At 31.3% G+C, this 24,845-nt stretch overlaps 1 protein-coding gene across 1 annotated transcript in view; it reads right to left on the bottom strand.

Annotated features, from left to right (window-relative positions):
• LOC145326513 (uncharacterized) overlaps nucleotides 1-18,645 on the bottom strand; it is a 41,545-nt gene extending 22,900 nt beyond the window's left edge. Inside the window, exons 1-9 of the mRNA XM_080169887.1 lie at nucleotides 18,524-18,645; nucleotides 13,871-13,954; nucleotides 10,263-10,382; nucleotides 8,679-8,769; nucleotides 7,861-7,963; nucleotides 7,354-7,378; nucleotides 4,454-4,519; nucleotides 1,735-1,800; nucleotides 1,249-1,306 (exon numbers count right to left, since the gene is read on the bottom strand). Coding sequence (XP_080026013.1) covers nucleotides 1,249-1,306; nucleotides 1,735-1,800; nucleotides 4,454-4,519; nucleotides 7,354-7,378; nucleotides 7,861-7,963; nucleotides 8,679-8,769; nucleotides 10,263-10,382; nucleotides 13,871-13,954; nucleotides 18,524-18,580 — 670 coding nt within the window. The 5' untranslated portion in view covers nucleotides 18,581-18,645. The remainder of the gene's footprint in view (nucleotides 1-1,248; nucleotides 1,307-1,734; nucleotides 1,801-4,453; nucleotides 4,520-7,353; nucleotides 7,379-7,860; nucleotides 7,964-8,678; nucleotides 8,770-10,262; nucleotides 10,383-13,870; nucleotides 13,955-18,523) is intronic.
• Nucleotides 18,646-24,845: the final 6,200 nt, after the last annotated feature.

The raw sequence follows: 24,845 nt of genomic DNA on the forward strand, positions 1-24,845 counted from the left end.
CTAAAGCAGTGTTTATATAATCATTGAATTTAGTTATTCAACTGTTTTGTTTTAGTCAAATCGTCTTGAATTAATTAAGTAAAATAATCATTTGCGTGCACTGCACAGCGATTACCAGGGTGTCAACACTTTTTGGAGACTTTTCCACACTTTTAATATATATATAGAAATAATAGTTATATAAAGATAGCTCCCAGCAGACATTAAAAATAAAAATTAATAATTAAACCCATTTTTGTTAACCCCGAGGTGAGGAGTCCTGAACTTTAAAAAGTGATATAAATTTTATGATTTTTATTTTAATATTTATGGAGAATTGTCTGTAATACGATGTTCATATGAGTTTTTGTATGACCGAGAACCGGTTTCAATCCAGAGAATATAAATGGTTTCGACTTTCCGCGGATATAAAATGTACAATTATAAGATTAAAACCAGTTTTCTTAGTTCCGAGATGCCGAAAGCAAGGGCAAAAAAAACTGGTTTTAATCTTATAATTGTACATTCTAATTTTCGTAGAAACTGAATATACAGTGTGTTTTTTTTATGAGAACTTTTTTGAAAGCAATTTTACCCCACTTATAGTTATCAGAATTTAATGATTAATGGCTTATTTTCTTCGTTTTTTAATGCAATTAATAGAACACCAAAAAAAAATATATTTCAGTTTTATTTAAAAAGTACAGTAAAATCTAAAATTCAAAACTTAGGTGTCAACATCTAAAAATGGTTTTAGCGCATTTTTCTTATGCCAAGAAAAAAATTGAATTTTCTGTAGTCGACTTTGGGGGGCCAGTACTCCCTCCCTGGTTGAGATATGACCTTCAAACTTTGATATGTTCTAGTACATGTCCTTGATAGTGTCTGTATACATTTTTAGCTCTATATCTCAACAGTTGAAGTGTTTGGCAGCCATTCTTGCAAAAGATTGAATATTTGAGCATAAGAAAAATGCGCTAAAACCATTTTTAGATGTTGACACCTAGGTTTCGATTTTTTTATTTTACTCTACTTTATTAATAAAAACTTAAATATTTTTTTGTTGTTTTATTAATTGCATTAAAAAACGAAGAAAATAAGCCATTAATCATTAAATTCTGATAACTATAAGTGGGGTCAAATTGCTTTTAAAAAAGTTCTCATAAAAAAAAACACACTGTAATACAATGCTAGACATAGTGTTTTTTCGTATGGATGAGAACCGGTTCTAATTCACCGGTTTCGAATGAATACGAGAATATATTTTACCTGTGTTATCCAAATAAGTAACTGTAACTGGACTAAGAGTTGTGCTTGTAAGATTTCTCTGTTAAAAATATCAACAAATTAAAATAATAATATTTATAAAAAAAGTAACAGTATATTTGTTTATCTTTATCTAAAGATCTCGCTAAATCTGGACCGATGTGGTTTTCCTTAACAGTGAAGGTCCAGGTAAGGTTAATAATTATTTTGGGGTTATGACACTTCCACCCTCCCAAGAGAAATCGACTTTAAAAGAAATACCCTCCTTCCCCGAAATTTTCTTTTTTAATTTTTCTTTTTAAGACTAAGACTTGAAGTTAACATACACCTTCCCTCAAGGCTAAGGCTAGTATAAATATTAAAGTGAATATACATTTATAAAGTAAGCCTAAAAAGAGTGTTACTACTTTGAGTATTATTATGCTTGTTTTTAAGATCATTTTTAATGTTTTCTATTTAATACAGTTGAATTAATGTTGATTTATTTTCCTGTAGTAAGGGTCTACTGTGTATATCTGAGGAGGGGGTGGCAGGAATAAGTTCATCTCCCAATACCTAGATAGATAAATAGATAGATAGAAAAAATTATAGATAGATAGATAGATATATAGATAGATAGATAGATAGATAGATAGATAGATAGATAGATAGATAGATAGATAGATAGATAGATAGATAGATAGATAGATAGATAGATAGATAGATAGATAGATAGATAGATAGATAGATAGATAGATAGATAGATAGATAGATAGATAGATAGATAGATAGATAGATAGATAGATAGATAGATAGATAGATTTAGGTAAATAAATACTCAATTTAGAACTATTTATATAAACTTGTACAATTCTCCTGATGTAAAGAAAAGAAAATACAATTACACAAATCTGTCTGAATCTGTACAAATATAGAGAAATTTGTGGACAACAAAAGTTAAATATTGTCACACAAAAAAATATTACATTATGTTAAAAGTTATAAAAGTTCAAATTTTGGAAGAAGATTTCTGCTACTAAAAGAAATAATATTGAATAAAATAATAATAAAAAGTCCATGTAAACGTTTCTAGTGTCAAATTGTTATTTGATATTTGATTCCAAAATGAAATAGGCAAAATGTTATCTTTAATAACAATAAATTCAACTATTTGAAACGTTTTTATATGCTGATTTAATTCATTTCAAACCCTTCTGAAAAAATATTTAAAACTTTACCACACCGACGAATCCTAAAGTAATAAATATGTGTTTAATACCAGTATAAGAAGATGTGTCCAATCATTAGTTTCAAATTTATTTTTCACAAGAAAAATTACATAGAATTTCTACGTGTCTAAAGAAGTGTTATTTTATCGAGTTTATTTTTATAAGATATATTGCACAATAAATTGGCACATATTGCCAATTTATTTTTAAATGCGAAGTTTCTTTATATCGTTGGTATATCGGGTTGTTCCTTCGTACCATGGTTAACTCTGATTAAAGATTTATATATTATATACATTTATAATCTTCCAATTATTTTTTTCTAAATGTATGATAATTCCTGTGACTATAAGGATTAAAAGGACAATAAAGATTAACATATATACAATTAATAATGTTTTGACTATTTAATTTTGAATATCTAAATTAGGGTTGCGACGGATATCCAACTTTGTTTGATATCCGGCAATATAATCTTTCATATTATAAACAAAAGTCCCTGTTAACAAACCGTCACAAGCATTATTTGAGTTTGAGTTTTACTTACTAGAGGAAGTAGAAGTAAGTCAAATGGTAGTAATGGTTTATTAGATTAATTGCTTAGAAGTAGGGTCAACTTACAAATATGTCAGATATCCGGTATCTGGCTAAATATGTATCTGGTCCAACACTAATTTTAATCCTATCTATGTATATCCTATAAGCTTATTCAAAGCATATGCCTCCCATAGGATTGGAAATCAATATAATGCATTACAAATAAATCCTATCTTGCATATTTATTCATTTTCACATGTAAATGCTTATCATTCACCCATCCCGGGAGAACGATTTTGATACTTATTTGTAATAGACATCAAAGCTTTTTAGAGTAACTTGTATTTGCAACTTCAGCACCCCTTTTTAGCCATACCTCTTGGACGACTTTGATATTTAGTTTGTTTAATAACAAATCTATAGTATAGATGTATATACAGACAACTACCTCCCTTCATTTTTAAAGACCTCTTTCGTCTGTTTCAAAATTATTTTCTGCTACTTGGCTGTGTAATATAAGCGATACCATCGGTTGATTTTCAATGACCCAATAGAAAGGTTGCAATGCACAAGACGGTTGCGATGGGGAGATACAGTTATTTAACCCTTCCCTCTAGTGTTTTACTCTAATGAAAAAATAACAAGATTTTGATAATTAATTATAAAATCTAATACAAGAATGTTAAAGAAAGTCAAATAGTTTTGTTTTGGGATTCTAAAAACTTTTTATTGGTACTTAGTATACTTTTGTGATATTAGCAACATTATTGATAAAACTATGATATTGGTATTCAAAAAGAATATCACATTGAAGATTACTGTTCAGAAAAACGGTTTGTCTGACAACCTGATTCTTTTAAAACTTCTAAAATTCTTGTCTTGGAATTGGTACCTTATCCTAACTACATAAAACTTACCACTGCAAGGGGACAGGGGACCAAAGTATTTCTTTTATTCGTGTAAAATGTAAGATAATTCCTACCTTATGTTCAAACCATAGTATGATATAAGCACAAACACCCACACACACACACACACACACACACACACACACAACAGTAAGAATTTCTACCTTATCAGGAAAAGAAGCCACCATACCATACCTGGTGGACACAGCCCATATCACTATACCAAAGTAGACCCCACCATGCACACACACACACACACACACACACAAACACAACAGTAAGAATTCTTACCTTATCAGGAAAAAAAGCCATCATACCATACCTGGTGGCCACAGCCCATATCACTATATTAAAGTAGACCCCTCCATGCACACACGCACACACAACAGTAAGAATTCTTACCTTATCAGGAAAAGAAGCCATCATACCATACCTGGTGGACACAGCCCATATCACTGTACCAAAGTAGACCCCACCATGCACACACACATACATACACACACACACACACACACACACACACACACACACACAAACAACAGTAAGAATTTCTACCTTATCAGGAAAAGAAGCCATCATACCATACATGGTGGACACAGCCCATATCACTGCTAGGATTCCCTAAATACAAATTTGACTTTGTGGTCATTTTTAATATATTTTCCAGTATGGCTGCGAAACCGAATAATATCCGCTGCCATACTGAAAAATCATGTATAGCATCAGGGCTAACAAAATGGGTTTTGATCTTATGATTTTTCATTTTAATATCTGCGAGAGCTGTCTATAATATGATGCGATAAATAACTATTCCGGGCATCGGGCCAACAAAACTGGTTTTGATCTTATACTTTTACATTTTATTATCAGCAGAAACCTGTCTTTAACATAATGCGAAAAATAACTTTTTCCACTATGAAGCAAGTGTCAACTTAGAAATTCTGTTCATTAAATGTGAAACTTCCCTATTTAAATGTAACAAAGGCAAAAAGTATTCCTTTTTGATAAAAAAAGAATTGTGTTTTTTTTCTATCTATTGTAGAATGAATAGTTAAATACATTATGTATGAATAAATATAAACATTTTCTTATTAATAAATTATGCCGAGAAAACAAAGGCGTTCCCTTAATTCACAAATTTTCTTTTCATTTCTGCAAATAGCACATTAGTAAGTTTTGTACTAATGTCATATTTTCGTATCTGATAGATTATGAAAGTTCATTTTCTAATTTAAAGAGTACCATATTTTTTTTTAAGTTAAACGAAACGTTAACTATTACAAAATTACAAATTTGCAGAATTGGTTGAACACCTTGTGAAGAACTAATCAAGAATAGCTCATTTACACAACAGGAGTTCAGTCAGGGATATCGAGGACGGGTAAATGAAAAAAAAAACTATTTTATATTCCCAACTCTTCAAGATACATATTGTCTAAGTCAGATGACCAACTTTCATTGTGAATTTTAAAACAAAAATGCAGCCTATGGTTCTTTATTCTTTAAAATAATCTAGTAATCTTATCGTATGTTATCATATTATCGACATGATACCATGGGCATAATTTTATCAAACTTTTTTGTATTCACGATTTTCTTAACTTTTTTAATAGCTCATTTACAGTATAAGTTTAGTTAATTATGATAATGGTCTATGCATGAACATGGATAGGTAAACTCAGTAATATAAATTATATAGGAAAGGATTATGTAATGTTAAAGAAAATTGTCAAATAATCAATAATGTATTTAAGTTATTGAATACTAGTAATTACGTCCCTTCTTTTCAATTTATGTTAAAATCAGCTGTTTACTAAAAGTATTTTTAAAAGCGAAGCTTTTCTATAATTAGGGTCGGTCCGTCCGTCCGTCCGTCACGGATAGCTTTTTTCGTTAATTTAGACATGTTAGAATTGTCCTATCGATTTCAAATTTTGCATGGCGATTCCTTTAGTAGTTAGGTACGATTTAGAAAGCGTAGCAACTCTATAATCACTACCAAAATGTCCGCACGTCCATTTTAAACATGTTGATTTTTTTACTTTTTAAAATAGCTTTTTTCGTTAATTTAGGCATGTTAGAATTGTCCTATCGATTTCAAATTTTGCATGGCGATTCCTTTAGTAGTTAGGTACGATTTAGAAAGCGTAGCAACTCTATAATCACTACCAAAATGTCCGCACGTCCATTTTAAACATGTTGATTTTTTTACTTTTTAAAATAGCTTTTTTCGTTAATTTAGGCATGTTAGAATTGTCCTATCGATTTCAAATTTTGCATGGTGATTTCTGTAATAGTTAGGTACGAGTTAGAAAGCGTAGCAACTCTATAATCATTACCAGAATGTCCGTACGTCCATTTTAAACATGTTTATTTTTTTTACATTTTTAACAACAAATTTGTATGTGACCTAATTATCCGATTGGTCTGATTTTTGGTATACTGATTCCTGGGACAACAAAGTACAATATTATAAGCGAAGCAACTCTATAATCAAGTCCTAAAAATGTAAGTATGTCCATAATCATTATCCTGTATCAAGCAGTTTTTCAACAAACTTACTTACAATTTTGCTTTGACCCTTATACATTCGCATTCTGATTATTCAGTTCTGACATTATACAAGTGTTAATGTCCGTTTGTCCTACCGTTTCAGAGCTTCGCTTTTATGGATGTTGTCATCCTTGTTTTCACCGTAAATGGGGTTAGTTATGTTTGTTTTAGCTGTTTACCAAAAATATCCGTTAGGCAACGTTTCTTTTTTTGGTGATTCCTTTTTGGAGGGTGGTGGTACCCTCTCCTTTAATAGCTATAAACCTACCCCTGACCTATGAGAAGCTATCCTGTTAAGGAGAACCCGATCGGTTCAGTGGTTAGCGAGATCCTTCGGTACAGACAAACGGACAGACAAGCAAACAAACAAACAGACATTCTGTTACTTTATAATAAGTACTAGCGGCTACGCCCCTAGAGGCCTCTAGGGGCACTTGAGGAGGGGGGAGTCGAATTTGATAACCCAATTTCTTATTTTAGATTTTAAAAGAAAAGTTTTAAAAAAATATTTTGGGGGGTTGAAATTTTTTTTTTTTTGGGGGGGGGTGCCCCCCCCCCCCCTATCATTTTTAATTTTAGTAAAAAAACGAAAATTTTTTATTTTTTTGGGGGGGGGTATTTTTTATTTTTGGGGGGGTTGGGGGTGTCCCACCCCCCAAGAAAATAGTTATAAACCTTCCCGGGACTACCCTGTTTAGGAGAACCCGATCGGTTCAGCGGTTAGCGAGATCCTTCGGTACAGACACACAGACAGACAAACATCCTGTTACTTTAGTATAAGGATTGAAGGAAAAATCAATGAAAGTAATTTAACTCGATTTTTAATAATAGGAACGACCTTAGAGTACATTGCAGACCAACCGAAAATGTTTTGAAATTTTATAAATCAAACTAAATAGTACCTTTTGGCGGGCAGACGGAATCATTCTGTAAACCAGATAAAATCAACTTAGATTAAAAATTTATAGCGAGAAAAATGGATGATTTTTTATTTTGAAAGGAAAACATGTTCTATTACCTATGATACATTTTTCTAATAAAAAAGAAATTAACAATTACATTTTTTTCCAACAAGATAAAAAAAGTATTAATTGTAACACCATGAGGAGGGAAGATTAAATAAAAGATTCCTGTTAAACTAGGACCGTATTAATGACAAACAATATGAATGGTTATCTCGAATATGTATCATTAAATAGTTTTTTGTTTTAATGACTTATATTTACGAATATATAAGATTTAACATTTGCACTAATAGTTGAATTACTAGCATATATTCAAACAATGGTTTTACAAATATCCTTATATGTTGATAGAATAGCAGCTTACAAGCTTAATATGAAACTACAATAAATATCTATCCAATCCAATTTGTGTGGAAATATTGGCAGTTGATTTTATTTCTTTTCCTGACTCTTCGAATCTTTTCTCCATTTGCATCAATGATGGAGGACTCAGTACTGCTGTTACGCCGCATAAAATATCGTCGGCGGGTACATACAGACTGTATACCTAAAAAAATCCATATTAATCATATTTGAAAAGGGGTAATGTTCCTTTCGTGACAATGCATCTTAAAGGGCCGTTTCATGGTATTTCCACAGTAGATTTTCTCCTATTTCTAGCCCCTGCAGGGCCAATTGCGTAACCCTGCGAAAAATTTATCTAACCTAACCTAAAATAACCTAGAATAACCTATCAAAAGCTACTATGAAAATACGATGAAACGCCCCTTAAGAGGCGTTGTCACGAAAGGGACTATACCCCAAGATAGTTTGAACAACAATATATAATAAGTATAAGCTTTTATGTACCTATCCAGCTTATCAAGAGCAGTAGGTGATCTTGTATGGTAAGTGAGTTTGTATAATTAAATAAACACAATCCTATCCAGCATAGAGCAAGAATTGAAAGAGGTACAACAACCAAACTTGTCTGGTAGGTGTGCTTGTATAATAACTAAACACATACCTATCCAGCACAGAGCAAGTATTGAAAGAGGTACAACATCCAAACTTGTCTGGTAGGTGAGCTTGCATAATAACTAAACACAAACCTATCCAGCACAGAGCAAGTATTGAAAGAGGTACAACAACCAAACTTGTCTGGTAGGTGTGCTTGCAGAATAACTAAACACAAACCTATCCAGCACAGAGCAAGTATTGTAAGTGGTAGAACAACCCAACATTTATGGTAGGTGAGTTTGTAAAATTAAATTAAAACATACCTATCCAACACAAAGCAAGTATGGAAAGAGGTAGAACAACCCAACTTGTATGGTAGGTGAGCTTGTATAATGTACAGAATGCAAGACCAACCTAAATGAACAAACAATTAAGTAGAAGTTTTTTTTTTACATATTATCTATTCTTTTTTTATTGTCAATACGAGAAAACAAAATTTCTTCCAAATTGTTACAGGCTAACTGACAAAGGGAGGTGTAGAGTAGCACCGATGGCGAAAAATATTCATATATAGAATTTTAAATTTCTTGTATCAAGAAAAGTATGTTCCTACTTAGCGTGTAATAGGTCAGAAGAGAAAAATCAGTTCCATGAAACTTTTAAACTTAACAAGAATCTGAAAACTTTACAAACAGGGACAGGTATATGGAATCTTGGGATTTTTTTCCCCCCTTCTTTCCCAGCTGTAGAGTAGCTTCGCTCCAATTTGGGTCTGTCTTTGTAATTCCCACTAAGAAAGGGGCGGAGCATTGTAAACCCCTTCCCCTGCTCAGAAATTATTTGTTTGTGACAACCCCATTGTGTACATTTGATTTATCCCTCTGATTGTCCACCCTTACCAGGTATGGAGCTAATATTTCTGTTTAAACCTATGTATTTGCTATTATCTATCCCTAAATTCTTGTTATTATTGTTATTGTGTATTATAGCTAGTAACTTTTAGACTTTCATTCAATAAACAACTTAAAAGGTATTTGAGTTATTGTTGGTGATATATAGAGAAGCAAGGCTCCTCTATATTAAGGTCTGTCCACGTCTGCCTACACTGCCGTAATATTCTAACTCACAGCGGCTGAAATCCGCGGCCACTACTACATAAGTATTATTCCCGCGTCAAACCAAGAAGGTATACCTACAAGCCACACTCAATCCTATCAGGGATATCAAGGGATAAGACACCAACAGTGGTAGTAATCACAATTATTCCTTAAGTAGAATACAACTTGAGGTTGAAAAGTTTTAAAGCCAATTCTTTGAGAGCTTTTATCTATGAAACTTTGAATAACAATATACTTTACAGTTCTATGTCCCCTCATTCCTTTTTCTTTTAGGATCATCCCTGTCCCTGTAACAAACTCTAAGAAAACTTGATAAGAAGAATTTAATGTTATAGCGGCGAGCCTTCGACAATCTTTAATGGATACACCAAAACTATTTTCAAGGTAAAACTTATGGAAACTATTATATAACGGTAGGTCGTTCTAGTTTTAAGTTTTAAAAAGTTTATATTTTGCTAGATATTGGACCATTTTGGTTATTGATTAATAAGGATGGCAGACACTCAGTGCACCAAGAATGTACATATATTTATCTTAATTGTGTTTCTAAAAGTTGTATCATTAATCGCTTTCTGCGGATATTAAAATGAAAAATTATAAGATTAAAACCAGTTTTGTAAGCTCCGAGGACTGAAGGCCCTAACTAGGAAAACTGGTAATGATTTTATGATTATTTTTGTAATATTCATGGAAAATTGTCAGTAATACGATGCTATACATGTTTTTTCAGTACCTGTTCTAATACGGCGGATATCAATCGTTTTCTAAGCCATATTGGAACATTACTACCTGCATCTGTTTAGTTGAGAAGGCATAGCTGAGGTACACAGCTGAAATTGGTTTAGCAAGGAAGGAGACAAGCAGGTTGGCAAACCCAATATTTCCCAAGATTAGTGTTGGTGTGTGGGCCTGAAAAAAAAGTACATATAATTAATTTACCTTTTTTGAAATTTCCATAAAGTACCCTATCGAGTACTGAAAGTTCACTATATTTTTTAATAATATAATTGAAAATAAGTGGAGGAGTAGTTTATAGTTTGCTTCTTTATAACCAAAGAGCAAATCAGATTAGGTAATATTAGGCACAAGGTAGCCCAGCAGGGTTAGGACATATGAAAAGAAATTCAAAATAAATGGGGAAAAAGGGGGGGGGGGTACACCAATAAACTTTAAACAGGATCAAAATTTCAATAAAGGGAATCCGGGTACTTTTGACTGTAGATTTTACTAGTTCCCAAAATTATATAAAACCTTCTCTCTAATGTTGGATTTAAGACTTTGGGTATTTTATAAAATTTCGAGTGGTTGATGCCAAACTTTTTAAAAGGACTCTCCACAGAAAAATCAACTTTGGATTTTTGAAAATCTAACCTGAAACTATTATTCTCTGTTCAATTTTAGGCATTTTTTGTTTTTGTGGCATCGTGATCGAAGCCCTTTGAAAATTTTGTCCGCCGCCTATTTGTACTGCCGCTATAACAATATATACTACACTTTCCTCCACTCAATATATGTTCGCTGCTAAAGAACATTTGCTCCATTGCAACCGGCCGCTCTACGATTTATCCTCTTCCTTGACTGGACAATCCTGCCGCCTCCATTTTGTGTTCGCCTCCGCCAAATATAACCATCTTTTGCCGCAGTTGCCGCATTCATCGCCCTTCTCCGCCGCTACTCCGCTATACATTGCGTACGTAGCTATACACAACACCCTCAGCCTCCATTTAATTTCTGAACAAGGGAGAGGGGAGCAGGTATTAAAAAGCGACGTACAGCGAAGTAGCGGCGGAGAAGGGCGATGAATGCGGCAACGGCGGCAAAAATAGAAGCTAAAAATCACTAAAGCAGCACAAATTAAATGGCGGGAGGATTCACTTAAAGGAGGTAAAAAATTTCAAAGGGCTTCGATCGCGATGCCACAAAAACAAAAAATGCCTAAAACTGAACAGAGAATAATAATTTCAGGTTAGATTTTCAAAAATCCAAAGTTGATTTTTCTGTGGAGAGTCCTTTTAAACATTAATCTCAATCTTTAACAGGGGTAATTTTATTTCTTATAATAGATTTATCCCTTGTTATCCATTTACATGAAGAATGTAGTTTTTCATTTAAATATAAACAGTTTTGTCGCCGATTTTCTCTACTGTCCATAATGCTGTATTTTAAGTGAAGTTTTTAAAAGATATTTTACATAAGTAATAAATTCTGAAAATAGATAGATAATTTATTTTGAAACAACATGCTGTAATAACATTGAAATGACGTATACTGCATAATTAATCATTTTACTAGAATATAAATGTAATCAATTCATGTATAAAATACACCAGTGATATAGGGATAGATAAAAGGGAGTAAACTCCCTCCATCATTTTTTAGAAGCGAAACTTTTCTATAGTTAGGGTTGGTCCGTCCGTCCGTATGTCCGTCCGTCCGTCCGTAACGGATAGCTTTTTTTCGCTAATTTAGCCAAGTTGGAATTGTCCTATTGATTTCAAACTTTGCATGGTGATTTCTGTAGTAGTTAGGTAAGATTTAGAAAGCGTAGCAACTCTATAATCATTACCAGAATGTCCGTACGTCCATTTTAAACATGTTGATTTTTTTTACTTTTTTAACAACAAATTTTTATGTGATCTAATAATCCGATTGATCTGATTTTTGGTATGCTGATTCCTGGGACAACAAAGTTCAATATTATAAGCGAAGCAACTCTATAATCAAGTCCAAAAAATGTAAGTATGTCCATAAACATTATTCTGTATCAAGCAGTTTTTCAACAATTTTACTTACAAATTTGCTTCGACATTTATACATTTATATTCTGATTATTCAGTTCTGACACTATACAAGTGTTAGTGTCCGTTTGTCCTACCGTTTCAGTGCTTCGCTTTTATGGATGTTGTCATCCTTGTTTACATATGTATTCTATTGTAATAACTATTTGGGGAAGAAAAATGGACGTTAATTTTTAATCACTATTGTTCCCTTCCTCCCTGATAATACTGAAAAGTATAAATTAGAATTCAGACATGTAAATTACATTCGAATTTATTTTTAGGTCATATATTTAATTAGCGGCTGTACCCTTAGTATTAAGGGTCTAAGCTTTGAATGGATAGGGTGAGTGCAAATAAACAGCATTGAACCATCAACGACCTAGGTTTACAAATATAATAGCCTGAACCATCATGGGGTCTATAAGTAATATAATTAGGTCTAGTTGTTTAAAGATCTTAGAAACATTAAATTAGACTCAGATATTCTGTTTAATGATATCTTAATGCCACTAAATTCTTAAAGGTTTATTATGCTATGTTTTAGCTTTTCAATAAAATGGGGGAAAATCCTAAATATAGGAAAAATAGTGTTTTGTGTTTAATATATATATATAATCATTCCTATAAGGAAGATCAGTTGGAGTCAAAACAAAACTAGTAAATATCACTTTGACTTTTTGTCCAAAATTGTCAATTTAATTGCCGTAGCAAAGTGTTTGACATCAAATAATGGTTAATATCTGTTATGTTTGTTTCATGGAAAATTTCTGCTATCCCTTTGTTACTATTGAACAAAATGATCCTTGTCATATCACTTATCTTTATATGTATAAGCATAGAAAATATAGAATATATTATGTCATAACTGATCACTATACCTTTATAGGCAGACAATAAACATATAGATATTAATATAACTTTCAAATAAAGCAGCACAGTTTTTTTTAGCAAAAGAACAGTTTATATAACATTAATCATCGGTCTAAAGGGATATGACAATAGAAGGTAGATTACACTCTTCAAATTAAACTCTTCAATTTTTCATAGGTGGAAATAGCGTTTAATATCTTAGGGGATTTATATAATTGTATCGTTCATTGTCTCATCCCTTTAGATATCAAAAAGGTATTACCTTAAATGCTTTGTTTAAGTCATAGGACTTTCAAAATCTTTAGTTAATGATCTTCAAGGGTTTTTAGAACCCGTTGTTGCCACGTTTGCGAGAAAGTTATGCTTATTTTTCACATTGTTTGAACATATGAACAATATGATATTGTACATAAAATAGATATGTCATAAATAAATATTAACATAGCAAAATTGACAGTAGATAAACTCATACATTTTTTATACATTTTATACATTACTATATTAAGCTATTAATACTGTAGATACTTTCAGATATTTATTAATAAGGTTTATAAGTTCTTCGCCTCCAACATTCCTTTTCTAATAGAAAAAAAAACAAACCCACGAACTTTATAATGCTTAATTATAAAATAAAACTCAATCAATCAATAACCATATCTTTCGGTATGGGTAGTTTTAACTTTCGCCTCTTTATTCACTGAAGTGCTAGTATATAGTATATGATTATGTTTAAAAGTGTAGACAAACCTGTAAATGTTCTTGATTTCTGACAGTGCTGACAACGAGCAGGTTTAGGATTATACCGAAAACCCCCAAGCACATCTCCACCGTCTAAAAAATACATCTTTTATGATAATTATCTATAATCATTAATAAGTCCGTCTTGACTTCAGGGACAAAGCTTCTGGGAAACAATTCTAGGTAAAATATTTTTTTACAATAACATTTTTGGTCTGTGGGCATACGCAGAAGTGAAAAACTTTAGAGTGGAAAATTAACCCAAACTGTTTTAAACCATAACATAGGTTTTTTAAAGGCCTATCCTCAGCGGGCGGCTTATTTATGTATTCATATTTAAACCTAATATAACCTGTATAGAAATACTGAATTTACTTAATTTTTAGACACTCCTGCGTTTGTCCACTCCGACGTTTGTCACTCCTGCGTTTGTCCTGGAACCAACTTTTTCTTGAAGTTCTCCCAATATTATTTTAAATATCTTTTTAAAGTCTAGTTCATGAAGAAAGATAAGAGAAGCTGCATTCTGCATAGTTAATAACTGTGTATAATGATATTTCTATACTGTTATAAGCATAAGATTATATATAATTGTATGTTGGCAGGGAAACTACAACAGTACTTGCATTGTCTGCAAAATACTAGTATGATATTGTATTTCTCTACGGTTATATGCATAAGATTTTGATGGTACTAATCTAATAAATAACCCCTTTTTAAACTTGACGATCGATTGAGTGGAAATTTGAGTTATGTAAAAAGTAACTTCAAACTTAGTAGAATTGTAATCAGTTTGACTTTGCCAACGTATTTAATCAATATGATTCGTAATAATTTTCATAACTTCTAAGGGTGAAGTCATTCAGAAATTGGCTAACAGTTGTGTTTAAATATGTAAGTCTCAAATGGATAAGACATTAATACTTTTATTAAGTGAATAGTAGGAGGGGGGGGGGGGGTGGAGTATTATTAGTGGGATGAATAAGGGCCAGGTGAAGAAAACGGATAGTGCAAACAATACGGGTACCATAATGAAAAGAAAATATATCCTACAACTTTTTTGGCTCATAAGATGTTCCTAGAAAGCATTGATTTTTTTAATACAGAGAAAATATTTAAAAGATCTTGTCTATCTTATGTAAATAATCATAACATTCACTCTTAAACTGAAAAGTTAGATAATTATTCAAGTAGGTCTAGAAATGTAGTCATAATATATTTAAAGCCTTTTATTTATTTGTTAGTTTTAATTTTTTGTTAAAAAATTATTACAGATGGAACGACAGTTATCGGAAACAACGAGTTAGAGTTAGAGAAGGAAAAACAAAAATATGGACTGAATTAAAATTAAAAATGTAAAGAAATTTAAAAGGGTATACAAGTAAATTACATATACATATGTTATAGTCGATCAGATAAATTAGTAAATTATTCCTAAAAGTAATGTGAACATTGGACATGCTATCTTTTTGGATGATACAACATAATATTAGTTGTAAAGTGTTAACACCGCCTCCATAGGATAAGAATCTATTTTCATTATTTTGTAAAAGAAGCAGGATTTATAAAGATATTTCTTATAAACATAATTAACTATTACACCTAAGAATACTTAAAGTAAACAATGATAGTTATTTCTCACATCGTATTATAAACAGCTTTCCGATCCTTCGGCATTTCGGGGCTAAAATCTGGTTTTAATCTTATAATTTTACATTTTATATTCGTAGAAAACTGGATATAATACGATGCTAGACATAGTTTTTTCGTATGGATGAGAACCGGTTCTTATCCACCGGATAATAATCAGATTCGAATGAATACGAGAAATATTCTTACTATATTCATTTTTATGTATTTTTGCTACGCTAATTGTTCTAAAAAATCTTGAAATAATGAAAAAATAAATTAAAATGACATTAATAGCTACATCGAAGAACTACTATAATAATAGATATACGTGGTTATTATGACAGGTAAAAATGTCGTCCGTTTTGGTTGCTAATATGAAACTCATTTGTTGGTCAGTTCGTTAATCCAGCAGGAGGGGAGGGGATGGATTAAAGGGGTTGGAGATGGGTATCGTTATTTTAACCCGCTACTAGTTTCACTTTATTAGAGAACATAAAAATCTGGTGTAACATCCAAGTAATATTATATCCATTACTATAGTGTAGTCTAAAAATAAAAAGAAAAAAAAAACTTTAAAAAACACATATCATAAATTTCTTTATTCTGTCTCGTTTTTGCAATTTGTACAAAGATAAATGATTAAAACAGAAAATTACATTTTACACACTTTTGTACTTATACATAAGAGTTAAAAAAAACATTAACAATTTTAATTTGAAACTTTTCTATATTTAGGGGTTGGTGCGTCCATAATGTCTAGCTCTTATAATTAATTAAGACATATTTTCTTATCGATTTAAAATATTTGCCATTATTACATTTTGTAAATACTAATTCCTGGGAAGATTAGGTACGATATCATCAGAGAATCATTTCTTTTATTAAGCTTAAACATGTTGATTTTTTTCACTTTTCAACAACAAATTTTTTTATGATATAATTTTCAGATAGATCTGATTTTTCATATACTGATTCATGGGACAACAAAGTACAATATTTTACAAGCGCAGTAATTCTATAATCAAGTCCTCAAAATGTAAGTATGTTCTTCAACATTATCCTGCATCAAGCAATTTAAAAAAAAAATACTAACAATTTTGCTTCGACTCTTATACATTTATATTCTGATTATTCAGTTCTGACACTATACAAGTGATAATGCCCTTTTGTTCTACCGTTTCAAAGCTTCGCTTTTATGGATGTTTTCATCCTTGTTTTTATTGTTGCCATCCTTGTTTATGCTATAAAATGTTCAGATTTCTTTACAATAAAAAAAATTATAAATCTATTATATGTAGTAGTGCGATATTATGTCTTTAGCCTAAGATCTCACACATCACTGAACTGATTGGGTTCTTCATTTTTGAGAACCCTCACATTGGTCCTGGGTGGTTTTAGCCAATTTCATTTTTCAAATCTTTGGATAGGTTTAGGCTATTTTTTCTGCTCTTTTATATTCTTTCAATTACACAGCTCCTACGGTCTAGGGGACCTTCCGCTAGCAATACATATAAACAAATAAGGTAAAAGTGTATTATAAACAGACAGACTAAAAAGTTTGATGATGCTAAAGTTGAGAGAACAATAAAAATAATTGACATGTAATCATTGTTATTCTTATTATTCTTTAAAGCGCAGATACTTTATTATTAAGGCTAGCGGATACGCCCCTAGTTCTAGGGGTTCTGTATTTAAAGGGGTAGAAATGTATTTAAATATATCTTAAATTGTTTTTTCTAGTGTAATATTTTACAAGTTAGCAGAAAAGTTACTGTATTGATTACGAACAATTTATTCTTGTTTTAGAGCATAAGTGAAATAAGAAAAACTTTGTCAAAATAAATAAAAACAATCATGGGATAATATAATATGATTATACAAGAACAAAGATGATAACATCAATAAGATGCCAAGATCTAAAAGTAATAGATCGACAAACCAAGCACACAGAGTAAAGTTTTTTAAAAGATTCGGACCATGGAAAGAAAACAAAGTTTTGAGTTTCGTTGCATTTTCATAGTAGCTTTTCCCCTATTTCTAGCCCCTGCGGGGGCTCTAACCCTGCGGGATAGTCATTAACACTTACCTAAAAAACCTAAAATAACCTTTAAAAAGCTACTGTGTAAACGACGAAACCCGCAACTTAGTTTTCTTTCCATGACCCGAAGATGCTAAGTTGTCCTGGTTATCCATGCAAGAATTTAAATCTTATTTATTTTAATCATCTCTAAAGAAATATTTTAATGGATTAAAAGTACTAAAGTCAAACTGACGGACTCATAGACGTCCAAAGGGGGGAGGGGTAAAGTGGTGATTACCCCCCCCCCCCCCTAATAAATCTAGGGGTGCCTACGCCACCATCAAAATTTTGGATTTTTAATTTCCCCCCCCCCCAAATAAAAAAATGTCTCTATAAAAAAAAATTAACCCCCCCCCCCCAAATGAGCATAAAAACAGCTGAGAAAAGAACACATTTAAATACAATATTACAGAGTATTACACAGATAGACCTTGTTCCAACTGTTCAAAAAATACCCAAGTTTCTAAAAAAACAGCCACGTACAAAATCTAAATTCCTTACATTTTCTGCAAATCAAAAAACACCAATGATACTGTATTTTTCTAGAATCAAGCCATCTGCCTACATGACCACTAGTTCGTCTATCAGTTACCTCATACGGGCGAGGCTGCTGTCCATGACCCTCTAACGTCAGGTCCAACAACCACGGATAATTAAAAGGAAAAAATTTCTCCTTTTCTGTCCAAACACCCGGGGTATAAGGTTAAGTAACTCCAATAAGACAACAAACGCTTTAAATACTACGACCTTTGCCTGGAAATTTTAAATGAGCATGGTAATGATTTGGCTCTGTTTTGAGCCAAGGCATTTCCCCTACTCTAACTATTAATTTGGCGCACCTGACATAGCAGCAGTAGGCACTATTTAGTTATAAGGCAGTGTGAAGCCGAGATTAGAACCCATCACCTCCTATACCACTAACTTAAGGGTAGGACTAACAAAAAACTTACCACAAGAACGATGCACTCCCAACTCCAAAACTGCATGTTTCCTGAAAATAAACCCATATAGCCTGGAAATAAGCCATATAGCCATTGGAATTATAGAGTGGTAATAAACAATTAAAAGTATAACAGTAGCGTAGACACAATAAGATAAAATTTATTTGTTTAAATTTTTAAAAATATTTAACAATGAAAAGATTAAGATGAAAGTGGACAATACAAATTTTGTAAATTTATTCAATTCGCATCTACTGAATATAAAATTATGTGCAACTACGTTATGTAACTATTTCAATAAAACTTTTTGGTGATGACATTAAATTGAAGATTGTATATGCTAAAGCTGGCTCAATTGCAATGTAATTGTAAGAAAAGGCAGAAGAAAAAGCAGATTAGATAGCAGACATCAAGTAACATAATTATTGTCAAATTATTGTTTTCAATTGCCAATAAAGATGAAAAAATTTCTGAAACAAAATTTTCAACGGTTTTTTAAGCAAACCATCAAGATTATAAGATTGAAAATAGTTTTGTTTTGTTATTAGTAGAAAATTGTCTTTAATACGATGCTATACACGATTTTTCAGTATGGCTGAGAAGCGGAATGACTAACTAACTAGAACTTTTCAAACCTCTTGTTTAAAGTGATCGCTGCATAGCACTGTAAGCAATTTAATGCACTCACTGGAATTTGCATTTCAAAAAAAATGCAATAGAAAAATTCGACAGAATATTTTATCTAAGATAAAAATTCTGCGATTTGGTTTGTCTTATATGGAGTTTCAGGTACAACAAAACTTAAAACAACATTTGTCTTTGAATACAATTTACAAATTTTGCTGAATTTCTGTCCACTTTCATTACAATCTAGCGCCTACGCCCCTAGAGGCCTCTAGGGGTACTTGCGGAGGGAGGGAAGGGGGGGGGGGGATGTGGTGACGCGTTGCACGTTATACCATCAATTTTATTTTGGGTGCTGCTCCCTTAGTTTTAGAGATAATTGGGTAAAATCGTTTGGGTTGTGTCAATAATTACCCCAAGTTTTGTTATCTTCCAAATAAAACGGCTCTGTGGGTAAAAATTTCTCAAATGATTCCAAATAGTCCAATTCGGCGAGAAATGCAATAAAAAAGATTCTTATGGCGGCGACGGAAAATGGCCAAAAAATCACATAATCAAAATAGTTTTATGTCAATTTAGATTATTTGCAAATTTATTTTGCAATATGCTTCATGAATTCAATTTTTTTTTAACTGTATTTTTCATATTCTTTTTTGTAAAATAAAATTGGTGAAAATTATTTTTGTGCTATCCCCCAAAGTGATTATCGAGCACCAATAACCCCTTATGTTTTGAGAATTGTAAATATATTGGAAGAGATATACTTTACTCGGGATGTCCTAACCTTGTAGGGTCTGTAACTGCGGTGCCCTAACCCTGCGTCACCTTCTACTGGGTACCCAATATAACATAACCTAACTGGACCTAATGTACTTAATAAACAAACTGAAAACTATCCTAAACAAACGGACATTACCACTTGTATAGTGTCAGAACTTAATAATCAGAACATAATTTTAAGAGTCAAAGCAAAATTATAAGTAAATTTGTTGAAAAACTTCTTAATACAGGATATTTTTTTTTTAAATTTGTGGACATACTTACATTTTTAAGTCTTGATTATAGAGTTGCTTCGCTTAAAATATTGTACTTTTATTGTCCCAGGAATCAGTATACCAAAAATCAAATCAATCGGATAATTAGATCAAATAATTATTTGTTGTTAAAAAAGTTTTTAAAAATCAACGTATTTAAAATGAACGTTCTGACATTCTGGTAATGATTATAGAGTTGCTACGCTTTCTAAATCGTACCTAACTACTACAGGAATCACCATGCAAAGTTTTAAATCGAAAGGACAATTCTAACATCCCTAGATTAACGAAAAAAGCTATCCGTCTTGGAGAGGACTTACGGACGGACGGGCCGACCCTAATTATAGAAAAGATTTAAAGAAATTATTTGGGCGAAATAATTAACCTACAAATCCTAAACTCTTTACATATTTTGTTCAGAAATGTTTTTCTTCAAAATAAAAACATAGGAAATAATATTTATGTTACAGATATAAAAGGCGGAAGTTGCTTTCGTATCAAAACAAGGATCAAAATGTCTATTAGTAGAGCAGGTAGAGCAGTAATAACAACAAAATAACAATTAAGTTTGACAAGGTAGCGGGACAAAGTGTATCAAAAATCAGCCATGTGACGTCATAAAAATGAGGGAGAATTGGGAAAGAAAACCCCTAAAAAAGAGATCGCTAATCCCTCATTTTTTGTGACGTCACATGGCTAATTTATGAGATTCTTTGTTGCGCTATAATAAAAGAATGATTAATTTTTATTAAGAAATTTGCTTTTAAATTTTTAAAATCTCCCACTAAGAAGATAATACGAAAAAAATACTGTTTAGAGACTAATAAGAGTAAAACACTAGGTGGAAGGGGTTAAATAACTCTTTCTCCCCATCGCAATGACCTTGTGCCGACTCTAAATTAATTGAAAATCAACCAATGGTGTCGGTAATATTAACACAGCCAAGTAGCAGAAAACAATTTGCTAGCAGACGAAAAAGGTTATATAAAAGGGATGGAGGGAAACATCAGTTTATACATCTATACTATAGATCTGTTTGAGACCAAATTATCATATTTAAATTACAACATTTAAAACTCATTATTGATTTATATTTTTTCTATTTTTGATATTTATACATACGTATCACCTACGTAAATGTATCGTAACTGAAATATATACAGATATATGGCTCTGAAATCTCGTTCATCTGCTCCGACAAAACTCACTCGGAGACAACACAACAGCGTCCGTAAATTGGTCAGAGACAGTGGAGAGAGAGTACAGAGAGAGAGAGAGACAGAGACAGAGACAGAGAGAGAAAGAAAGAGAGAAAGAGAGAGAGAGAGAGAGAGAGAGAGAGAGAGAGAGAGAGAGAGAGATAAAGAGAGAAAGGGGGGAGGGGAGAAAGAAAATGCATAAGTGTATGTAATTGGGAGGGTAAACGGGTGGCACACCTGAGGATTTATAAATTTTACATATGGTTGGGTAAACAATAGATTTATTACTAGTAAAATAATCAACATAATGCTTCTGTCATATAATATCCATCATTTTTAGTTTATAGATTTTTTTTTGCTTTTAAAAGTGAAGCTTTTCTATTATTAGGGTTAGTCCGTACGTCAATAATAGTTAGCCTTTTCTGTTAGTCCTGTTGTTAGAATTGTGATATCGATTTCAAATTTGTATGATGATTTCTTTAACTATACAGAAAAAGTAGCAACTCTAGAATCGTTACCAGAAATTCCATATGCCCATTTACAACATGCAGATTTTTTTAAAAACTTTTTGACAACAACTTTTAGTTTGATATAATTATAATATTAATCTTATTTTTTGAAATAATGATTTCTAGGACAACAAGGGACAATATAATAAGTAAGGCATCCTAAAAACTAAATTATGTAATTTCACTATATTCTGTATTAAAGCAATTTTGAGCTTCGCTTTTGTGGATGTTATCATCCTCGATTTTTACTGACTTGCCACTGATATGAACAAGTTTTTCATTGAATACTTATTAAAATAATCAATTAATGACATATCAACAAGCAAACAATGAAATGATTATTTATTTACCATAGTGAAAAAATAATAAATATATACTCCATATATTCTAAATAAAGTTTTCTCAAATGTATAATATGAGTTTTCTGAAGATAAGCTTTCAATCTTTCCTCTCTATAACAAAATCTTGGGATGTTTACATAAGATTTTAAATAGTATTTTCACATATTTAGCAAATATTAAAATAATCTTGGCCATTAGTACATCAGAGTAGACAATAAATCCTATTATATAAAGTAGTAAGTTTGTTCTGTCTGTAACTAAAGATTTTAATAACCACTGAACCACTGAATACTCTATTTTAGGAAAGTTTGATTTAGATGTTCAGGAAAGTTTTTTTGCTATTTAATTGAAAATTTAAGACTTAAGATAGTTTTAGGGTATAATTTTGTCCCTTCCTAGATCTTAGATTAAATGAAATGTTTTCACAAAAAGGACTCTACCCGAACTTTTTGCTCTCTTTTTATAATTTATGAGAATCAATGACAGCAAATTTAGAATTATATCATTATGTAGTCATTTGCTTTGTATATTGTCTAGATTTTTATGTTTTTTTCTTACCAATCTTTCTATACCTGAAAAATTCATTTGTAGAAAAAGTTTTAAGATAAGAGATAAAAGATTAAAGATTACTATAAGAAGATTTGAGGGAGCGGATGTGTGGTTTCAGGAGATATGGCTCTAAACTTGAGACATAGGCTATACACACAGGGATATAAAGGAATAAGACAATGTCTGATAAATTGATGTGCATCTCCAATAAAGATAAAGATATAGCTCCAAACTTGAGACATAGGCTATCCTCTCAGGGTTCTATGTCTGATAAATTGATGAACATCTGATTCTCTATTGAAGATGCAAATAATTACTCTTTCTGTAGATTACAATTAGTAAACCAATCTAAATTCAATGTAAGGCCACAAAGTTGTTATGCAGACGAATAAGAAAACTTTTTTTTTAACTTTTGGGAATATTGTAATAAAAAGCCCATTGTCCACTCCCTCCCGCCCTGCTATACTTTTTCATATATTATATTTATCCATTTCAGCTAGTTTATATCTTATTATTATAGCTGAATATGGGATTAAAATAAGACCTTGATTAATTATTATGAAATTTACCTAAAATTTCTTATTACTGAAAATTTAAAATAAAAAAAAATACTGATAGCAATCATTAAAAAATATAAGAAATATTTAGCACAATAATAGTTTTACTGTTTTTTCTGAGAACCAAAGCTTTTATCTGATTAATAGAGCCTCCCAGATTATCTATATAGGTGAGTTTGGGTTTACAACAAAAAAATAAAAGATTTCTTTTCTCAGAAGATAGACATATAAAAAGTAGAATAATAATAGGATCTGTCTTGGCAATATGTTTAACAATTATTTGTATATCTAATAACAAACAATTTAATGAATAATATTCTTAATATTTCAGATTGTGTTTTTAGTACTGGTAATCAGAGATATTAAGGGACAAGACAATGCACGATAAAGTGATGAATAATCCTATTATGATAAACAAAACTACCTATTCTGAATATTAAAATCATTAGTTGTAAATTTTCGACACTTATTGTTTGTACAACCCAATCAAGAATTAATAAAAGTACCCCAAGTTTTTAAGGCAACCTAGAAGAGATCGTGCTTTTATTTGGATTTCCCCGATTTTGTATTACTTTTGAGGAACACGACTCCAGTTACGTCATATTTTTCTTTCCCGAAAAGAGTAACTGGAGTCGTGTTCCTCAAAAGTAATACAAAATCGGGAAAGTTTGTAATGTGTCTTTTATTTGCTATCAGTTTTTTTTATATTTTAATATCTCCTCCATTTCTAAAAATAAAAATATTTTAGAATTGTATATCTTTTTTTATGAAATGTATTTAATATAAGTTATGACTGTCAAATGTTTTGATAAAATCAAACTGCCAAAAATTATTACACCTAATTCAATTAGAAGTAAAAACATATTGATTTTGTACTTTGCTTAGTATTTATTATATATCTAATTGTAAATTTGCATCCATATATTCCATTTAATTAAAGTATATGGGAAAATATTCCACTAACCTGTAATAGATATTTATTGCATTGTATTATAGATAGCTTATCGCGGATATCAAAATAAAAATTATAGGATTAACACCAGTTTTGTTCGGCCTGAGGGGTCGAAGTCCTGGTCTGTTAATTTCGTGATTTTTATTTTGATATTCATGGAAAATTGTCTAATAAAATAACATACATGATTTTTTAATATAGCTGTTCTCCTAATTCAGCATTTGGATTTATTGGATCAAAACCGATTCTTAGCCAAGGAATTAAAACTTTTTTTTATTGAAAATGTATGCATTATGATTAGGTTTGACCATGCTTTCACACCCTTTTAGGAACCCTAAAAGTGTAATGACGCGACCACTAACATTTCATTGAGGAAAACCCCTGGAAACCATTTCCTTATGGCCGAGTTTTAATCCTTTAATAAGTTGTCATGAGAGTTTCATTAGTTTGCATCCCATGAATAATTAATACAAATGAGATATTTTCATATGAAACAGCAGTTTTGTAAAAAAGCAAAACATTTTTTTTTAAATTCCTAGATTCCCTAAGAGTAGCAAAGAACCCTC

Source organism: Acartia tonsa, chromosome 1, assembly GCF_053477335.1.
Source record: "Acartia tonsa isolate MP-2025a chromosome 1, ASM5347733v1, whole genome shotgun sequence".
NCBI lineage: Eukaryota > Metazoa > Arthropoda > Copepoda > Calanoida > Acartiidae > Acartia > Acartia tonsa.